Source organism: Chenopodium quinoa, unplaced genomic scaffold (genome assembly GCF_001683475.1).
Source record: "Chenopodium quinoa cultivar QQ74 unplaced genomic scaffold, ASM168347v1, whole genome shotgun sequence".
Taxonomy (NCBI): domain Eukaryota; kingdom Viridiplantae; phylum Streptophyta; class Magnoliopsida; order Caryophyllales; family Amaranthaceae; genus Chenopodium; species Chenopodium quinoa.
This window is the reverse complement of record NW_018743623.1, coordinates 54,690-63,773: the sequence shown is the minus strand read 5'-3', so window position 1 is coordinate 63,773 and position 9,084 is coordinate 54,690. Positions and strand designations below refer to the sequence as shown.

The 9,084-nt window shown below is 35.2% G+C and overlaps 1 protein-coding gene across 1 annotated transcript; it reads left to right on the top strand.

Annotated features, from left to right (window-relative positions):
- The first annotated feature begins 652 nt into the window (after positions 1-652).
- LOC110683200 (zinc finger MYM-type protein 1-like) lies at positions 653-4,559 on the top strand. The gene is made up of 2 exons (XM_021859547.1): positions 653-942; positions 3,428-4,559. The coding sequence occupies exons 1-2, from the start codon at positions 653-655 to the stop codon at positions 4,557-4,559; spliced, it is 1,422 nt and encodes a 473-aa protein (XP_021715239.1).
- Positions 4,560-9,084: the final 4,525 nt, after the last annotated feature.

The following is a 9,084-nucleotide window of genomic DNA, read 5'->3' as shown; positions in this document are numbered from 1 at the left end:
ATTCGTATGATTGAGACAAACCTTTTTGTTTCAGTTCTTCAATGAGGTTCAAATTCTATTACTGAAAGAAGTTCAGGCCAATGAGCAACCGTCCGATGGCGCAAGGATTCAGAGAACCAACTACAATGACCCCAAGGCCATTCGTCTGGGGCCACCTGGGGCTGCCCGAAAGTTGTTATTCTCGTCCCCTTCTGCGGACTCTGATCAATCCCCGAAAGCTCGTTCAATCAAACTGGTGGCTGTTCAGGATGAAACTGGTGGCTGTTGGTGTTCAAAACAACCCGGAACAACACTCTGATATGGCTCTGATCGATACGGATGTTACTAATAGAGGGGCGGATATTGTTGTTGATAAGATGTTACCTGGTAGCTTAGAGAAGGAGCCTTCGAAGGTTGCTGGTGGTGCTCGGTCTTGGAAGAGGGTTGGTCGAAACAATACGAGGGGAAATACTGAGACAGAAATGGATGTGTCAAAAGGAGCGGTTGATGATAGTATGTCAAAGAAGAGAGGTGTACACTCTGTCATAGAAAAGGAGGAGCAAATGGAGTGTGGTGGAGGAAAGAAAATTAAGGTGGGATCACAAAGTGGCAACTTTTATGAAACCGCAAACAAAGTAGAGGGTCTTGGTGTAGGCCAAGCCCTCGAAAAGAAATGAAAATCTTGAGTTGGAATGTCTACGGGATTGGCAACCCGTGGACTAAGAAGGCTCTCCAAGATCTTTGTTGGAGAGAGAGGCCAAACATCATCTTTATCATGGAGACGAAGATTGGTGATGGTAGATTGAGGACTATAAAAAATAGATGCGGGTTTGCAGATGGTGTCTGTATTAGTAGTACGGGTAGATCGGGAGGGATGGGATTTTTGTGGAAGGATGTTAGTGTGAATGTGGTGTCTTATTCGTCTCACCATTTTGTAGTTGATGTGTTGAATGAGAACGATGTGTCTGTTTGGAGGGCGATTGGGATATATAGATGCAATGGCCGGAACCATCGAATAAACATATGACATGGTCTCTTATGTCCACTCTAAAATCTGAATGCTCCATATTGTAACACCCCCAAATCTCCCTCTACGCAAATACTAGTATAATACGTATAATTATATCGTAGAGATAGACTTAGGCGTATTACCGCCGCTTGATTACGCAAGACTACTCAAACTTACTAACCAAAATCAATACTTTGCAGCGGAAACTTCAATACTTTCTTTATTAATAGTAATATAAATAGTAACCATAGTCATAAGTACTCATAATTGAACAAAGACCAACATTCCTAATCTAGGTGAAGAACATTCTTAGGACTCCCATATGCATAATTCTTGACTCCACCTGAAATAAGTCAACACTGCTTACCATTACGGTAAACAGGGCAAACCAAAACAAATAGGAAATACGGATTAGCAAAATATGCTAAGTACAATAAGTGTAAGAAAATGTAAACTCAATTTATTTGCAAACATGCTTCTAAAACTAATTCCAATAATTAATCCAATGAATTCGAAAACTCATGTTTCAAAACCAATTCTCAATAATTCAATATTTCGATGAAACGATTTATAAAACCAATTCCAATAATTCAATATTTCAATAAGCAATTCAATAAAACCAATTCCTCTTTTTAAAACCAATTCTTCACCCAAGTGTGCACATCTCCCAAGCTAGTCTCCTTATATTGCAAGTCTATTCTTGAGGAAAGACTCGGTCATACAAAGTCCAAAGTCTTATCAACCAAATCCGCATAGTGGGATTACTAATAACATGCTTGTAAAGCTTTAATAAATAATTAAATAAAATCAACCTTTATAATAGGTTAACTCAAAACTCCTTTTTATTTAATTCAACGTGCTTTCAAAATCAACCTTTTAATAAATACTTGAGAATTAAATCTCATATAAATAACTTTTCAAAATCAATAACTCTTCCTTTGAAAAACCTTTTTAAAAAAAACTCTTTAAAACAATCCAACATACTTTTTTTTTAAAACCAAATTCCTTTAAACATAATAAATAATTTCAAACCATTCAAAACATGATATTAAAATCAATCCTTTAAAAATACATTTATTAAAACAAATATTAAAATCAATACCTCCAAACATACTTTATTTCATAAATCATGATTCAAATCAATTTAATTCAATCACAAATAAAATCATATAAAACATGCTATTATTCAAACCAATCACTTTCGAAGGTATCTAGCCACCTAAACGTACCTTGATTCCGAATATCAATCAACACTTCGCACTTTCAAAGTTCAATCACGAATACACCTTGCAATTAACATAACCAGGTCATAAGGTTATCACAACATTTTTAGACATAAACCCAAATCTAATGTGCATGGACTATAAACTCTTTTAAAAATAATACTTTAATATAAAATTATAACTTTGAAATAGATATTTATATTTTAGAAAACTAACCGTGAAGAAAATAAAGGAATAGGATTAAAGAGAATTGAATTTGCGTTGGAAAGAATAGGCAGAACTTGTAGAGATCATAACTCCTTAATTTGATATAACTCTGAATTGGGTGATTCTTGAGCCTAACCTCAAGGAGTTTTTGAGAGGAACAATTTTCCGTGAAATAGAAAAACCCCAAAACTTACCAACAGTGCCCGAAAATTGGCTCCAAAAATATACGGGTTGATTTTCTTTTAGAAAAGAGGAGAAGAAAAGTAAGAAAAGATTGAGGGAAAAGAAGAGTAAGAGAGAAGAAGAGAATTGAGTTTTTGGTGTGAAGAATATGAGAGGTATGAGGGGGTATTTATAGGCTAGCTCATGCAAGAATTATGGTAGGAGAATGTAGGAAGAATTATGGTAAAAAAAAAAAATTAAGGAATTACTTGGAGAAGAGAATGAAAGAAATATGGAAAGTTTTGATATTAAGGTGATAAAGAATAATAGAATTAAGGAAAGTGTGTTGCCGTGAAAAATAATATGGCAACAGGGGCGGTTCTGGGCCAGCGCAAGGTGGTCAACGGAATAGGGCCCCCAAATTTGAGGGGCCCCAAAATCTAGATATATGTCATTAAGTTTTGTATAATATCATGAAATTGCAGTTGGTGTAGTGGTTAGAGCAATTGCATTGTGTATACAAAGTCTTGGGCTCGAGACCTACATGATACAATTATTCAATCTACTATTCTAATTCCAAAAAAAACTCTATATCTTCTAAACTCTATATTTTCTTATTTACTTTCTAACATTATCTTCATTTTCTTCAATTATTCAATTAATTTTCAAAGTTTTTCATCTCCCAAAATTATTTTTCCCCATATTAGTTCATAATTTCAACGGTTGAATCTTCAATTTGAAGATGAAATTAATTATTAAACCGTTGTTAATCTCCCGATTTTTCATCTCCCAAGAGACTATTGGATTTGAATTCTAGAGCTTTTTATTCTCCATGTGGTTGTCATAGTCTTAATTTAGTTTTGTGTGACATTGCAAATGCTTCACCTAAAGCAAGGGAATTCTTTGGAATAGTCCAACGCATTTATACTATATTTGTTAGTTCTACCAAGAGATGGCATATTTTAAAAGAAAATGTTAAAGGTTTAACTCTTAATTCATTATCTGCCACTCGATGGGAAAGTCGTGTTAAAAGTATCAAAGCAATTAGATTTCAAATAACTGAGATACTTGAAGTAGCTGATGCTGACAATGACCATAAACTTCAAAGTGAAGCTAGATCTTTAGCAAACAATGAGCTTGGTAGTTTTGAATTTTTGCTTGCTACAATCATTTGGTATGAAATTTTATGTGTTGTAAACTTTGTTAGTAAACAATTACAATCCCAGGATATGTTGATTGATATTGCCATTAGTGAGATTACAGGACTGATTTCCTTTTTTAAAAAATGTAGAGAGAATGGTTTTTCAAAGGCCATGGATATTGCAAAAAAAATAGCTATTGAAATTGGAATTGATCCTATATTTCCTCAAAGACGTATAATACGTAGAAAAAGACAATTTGATGAAATAGATGGTAATGAAACACTATTATCTCCTGAGGAATCTTTTAGAATCCAATATTTTATATACATTGTGGATCAAACTATTGCATCATTGGAAATAAGGTTTGAACAATATGAATCGTATGAGAATATCTTTGGCTTTTTGTTCAATTCTGATAAATTGCATTCGATGGATGATGAGAAACTTTTATCTTATTGTTTTAATTTTGAAAATGCTCTTAAGAAAGGTGAGGTTTCTGATGTTGATGGACAGGATTTATTTGTTGAGTTAACATGGCTTAGAGAGTTTTTACCCAAGGAGAAAATGGAAGCAATTGATTTATTAAATTTTTTAAAACGATATACTTGCTTCCCAAATGCAACAATTGCATATAGGATATTATTAACAATTCCTGTAACTGTTGCTTCTGCAGAACGGAGTTTTTCAAAGTTAAAGTTGCTAAAATCGTACTTAAGGACGACCATGTCACAAGAAAGATTAAATGGACTCGCTTTGATGGCAATTGAATCTGATCTTTTAGATGAAGTCGATATAGAGAATGTCATCGATGATTTTGCTACAAAACATGCAAAATGAGCTACTCTTTTTAAGTGATTTCTAGGATTTTAATTTAATTTTGACGAATTTTCTGATGTAACGAATTTTTTTATCAAATAAAAATTGGGTATTAAATTTATCGAGTAGAAGGCCCCATTTTAAAAAGTTGAACAGGGCCCCATAAATAATTTGCGATTTTAGCCCCGGCACTGTATGGCAAAGAGATTACTTGGGGAATAATCAAGGAAGATATAAGGTAGGAAAATAAGATGATCAAATATTTAGGAGATGGAGAAATAAAATTAAAGAAAATAAGATATTTTAAGGAGGTAATTAAAAATACAATTTTCCAAAATAAATCACCCAAAATTTGACCATGAGGGCCGAAAATATTGAGCTTCCATAGCTCAAATTTTCGGATCCTATTAGTATATTTTAGGGAGTTATTTTGCTAGATTTAAGGAATTAAAAATAATTGTGTAAATAATATTTCTTGTATAAAATAATTAATTAAAAAAATACCAATTATTCACTAGATAAATTAACCTAGAAAATTAGATTTTCCACACTAGGAAAATAAGAAAATCTTAGTAAATAATTAGGAATTTCGGTCCTTATTAATTAAATAATAAAATATAGTTTTTGCTTTAATTAAAATATCCAAAATATATAAATAATCCGGTTTTTTAAAATAAAATAAATGGATAATAAATCGTATCCAAAATCCAAAATAATTATTGAGTTTTAAAATTTATTTGGCGCCAAAATTCAAATATCATTTTGGCTCCAAAGCTCAAATAGTAAAATAAATTACTAAGATACCCTTTTTTGAAAATATTAATTAATTAATTAGAAAATACATTTCAAAAATACGGGGTATTACACATACCTTGTATTTTCTTTGGTGATTTCAATGAGATTATGAGTGAGACGGAGAAAGAAGGTGGGGTTCCAAGATGTGATAGACTCATTGATGCATTTAGAGATGTCGTTAATATGTGCTCTCTTCGAGATCTCGGTTTCAAAGGTAGTATTTTCACTTGGGAGAGAGGGAGGACGAGGCAAACTTATGTTAGAGAACGACTTGACCAATTTTTAGCTGATGTGGGGTGGTGCTCTATGTTTCCCGAAACTGAGGTGAGGAATTTACCCATATTAAACTCTGACCATGCTCCAATAATAGCTTCTACAATAGAAAGAAGAAATAATATGTGGGGTGGTAATGCGTTTAAATTTAAGCCTTTATGGTTGTCAAATAATGAGTGTAGTGGGGTGGTGTCTAAGGGATGGGCAGAGGGGGTTGACTTGGGAATTACTCAAAAAATTGCTTTATGTGGTGAAAAGTTGGGATCTTGGGCAGCGCTCTCTTTTGGGTCAGTAAGGAAGAATATTAAAGATAAGGAGAAACTACTTAAGGAGTTAAAAGAAGGGGGGGTGATGGACGGTCTTAAATTGGAGCAATGCAATACTATTATTTCGGAGCTCGACTCTTTGAAAATGCTTGAAGAAACTTATTGGTTTGCTAGAGCACGGGTTAATGAACTCCGGGATGGTGACAAGAATACCAAGTACTTCCATCACAAGGCTGATAGGATAAAGTCGTATCACCTAATCAAAAGAATTACCTAAGTCCTTTAACTAAAGCAGATAGGGAAGTAGGGTCGAATCCACAGGAAAACAAAGTCTTTCTATTCCTAAATAATTAAATATAATCTAAATAAGCAAGTAACCAAATTGTTTTGTGAGAATTAATCTAAGGAGAATAAATAAATTAAAGCAATTTAAACTAAGGAGAAATCAATAATCAAAGCCTAGGGTATAGGTTCACCAATAAATAATATTCTAGGGTAAAACACAATAATCAATCATCAATGCATCAATTAATCAGATCATAAAGGGCTTTTGCTACGTATTACAATCAAAGAATTAATCTACCGGCATTAAATCGCATCTCTCGAATCTTGACTTAACCATTTATAAATTAACCTACCTATTGAAACTAAGCCTAAACATCAATTCTCATCTCTCGAATCTCGAATCAATATTGCATAACTCATACAATTAAACCTGGCCAAATCTAATTGCATAGCATTAAATCAATCAATAGGAAATCAATCAAGCATTAACAATTAACAATAATAAATTACCCTTTATATTATTTATGGATCCCCACAAACCCTAGAAATAAAATGACTCACACATATTAAAATCTCAACCAAACAAAGCAATAAAACAAGACATGATTAATCAAAGCAATTAAATTACTGAAAATAAAAGGGAAATAAATCGTTACCAAACTAAACGGAAATAATGAATTGCATAAATCAAAAAGAGTTGAGAGAACAAGAGTAATAATCTAAAGTTTAAAACTAAAAATCTGGAATTTACTAATGAAAGACGTTGCAAATCTCGCTTAACAAAGCGTATTTATACTAAAGCTAAAAATCCTAAGCTAAAACAAAGATTAAAAATTGCTAAAAGATCCTCAGAAACACGCGCCCGGTTGGGCGCCATCTCGCCCGACTGGGCCTGCCTTCGGCTGGTGGACTCTCTCTCGCGCGCCCAGTCGGGCTCTTTAGGGCGAGGAGTGCTTCTTCTCTATCTGCCTTGCCCGGCCGTGCGCACCTCAAGACGAGGGTACCCTCAGTCGGGCGAGCATCCGGGCATCAATGGAATCTTCGATTGGGCTAATTTCTTGGCCCAATCCGGATTTCCTCTTTGGGTCCTTATAACTCGATACAGTGCCTCGGTCTCTTTTTCTTCACCGAGTCCTTAATCACCGGTTTGATTGCTTCAACGCGGTCTTGGGCTTCGAAATATGCTCATATGAATGCGATCCTAATCCAATGCTCGTAGTGGCTCAAATAAGTCTGGGAAAATGCTCCAAATCTGCAATTTCCTATAAAATAATACCAAGGCTACGAAAACACTAGAAAACGCATATTAGTAATAAAAGTAGCTCCATAGAGCAAAAAATATTCCAAAATATGACCAAGGGACGGGGCTAAATTACTATATAAAATAGGCATATCAGAGAAAAGCACAAAACAGAATTGAGGGGTTATTTGATGATAATGGTGTTTGGTTAAAGCAGCGGGTTGATCTCGATAGATTAATTTCGGCATATTTCTCAAATATCTTTGCCACAAGCTCTCCAACCGGTTTCCAGGATGCTTTATTGATAATGTTGTGTCGGAAGATATGAATGTCATTCTTGATCGTGAGCCGACGGAGGAGGAAAGTAAAAATGCTTTATTTCAACTGTTTCGGGGTTTTTTTGATGTGTCCTGCGGGAGAGTTACAATTCCAAGAATGCCCTTCGACGCCTGTGCCTGCAAAATCACGAAGACTCCTGGGGGTAGGAGCTCCGCCTCCGACGATCAAGTTAGTAAAGATACGGGAGGTAGGATGCACGTAATGTAGAAGTTACTTCTCGCGTAATGGGAGAATTCTGCAATTAATATTGCTCGGGGTAAGTGTTTTTCTTTTTGAGGAGTATTCAATGTGAATAATGAATGTTTCAGCTCTCCCCCATTAATGAGGGTCCTTCCACTATCTATAGTGGGGAAGGGATGGTTCCCCTTTTAGGGTTTAGTGGACACGTGTCAGTAGAGGATTGGAGCCCTGCTGACCAACGGCTGGGTGCCACGTGTCACTAGGCCATTGGGCCACGTGTTTAGGGTATTTTTACCCCAAACATCAACTGCACCCGAATAAAGCACCAGGGCCCAAGGGTATGCATGCTCTTCTCTTTCAAGGCATATTGTTAGTTCTGATATTACTGATTTTGTGAAAAAATGGTGGAGGGGGGAGGTGGATTTAGCGGATGTGAATAATACTTGTATTGTGCTTATTCCAAAATGCAAGGATCCGACTGTTATTTCAGAATTCAGGCCTATTAGTTGTTGTAATGTAATATACTAAATAATCTCGAAAACAATGGCTAATAAACTGAAGGGAATTTTAGGGGGGGGGGTTATTTCACAAAATCAGAAGAGTGCTTTTGTACCGAAACGACTTATTACAGATAATGCTCTTGTGGCTTTTGAAAATTTTCATTCGATGAAAAGAGGTGGAGAAGGGAAAAATGGTATCATTACATTGAAACTGGATATGAGTAAGGCTTACGATCGGGTGGAATGGAGTTTTTTGTTGAAGGAAATGGAGAAAAATGGGGTTTTCTAAATCCTGGTGTGACAGAATTTTGAGTTGTCTGCAGAGTGTGAGTTTTGCTTTTAAAATTAACGGGCAAATTTCAGGTTCGGTCACTCCCACTAGAGGCCTGAGGTAGGGTGATCCCATATTGCCATATCTCTTTCTGTTGTGCGCAGATGCTTTTTCTATGTTACTACGTAAGGCGGATAGAGAGAAGCAAATCCATGGTGCTAGAATATGTTATGGAGATCCCCGTGTATCGCACGTGTTCTTTGCCGATGACAGTATTCTTTTTGCTAGAGCTAATATGCGTGAATGCTCTGTGATAGCTAATATTATTAGCAAATATGAGAGAGCGTCGGGTCAACAAGTTAATCTCAGCAAAACAGAAGTAGCTTTTAGTAAGAAA

Bases quoted from the DNA above. Each gene is read 5' to 3' on its own strand.
- LOC110683200 (XM_021859547.1), top strand. From the start codon at position 653: ATGAAAATCTTGAGTTGGAATGTCTACGGGATTGGCAACCCGTGGACT. The intron at 943-3,427 runs GTCTGTTTGGAG...TGGTTGTCATAG, and splicing joins GTGTTGAATGAGAACGATGT to TCTTAATTTAGTTTTGTGTG.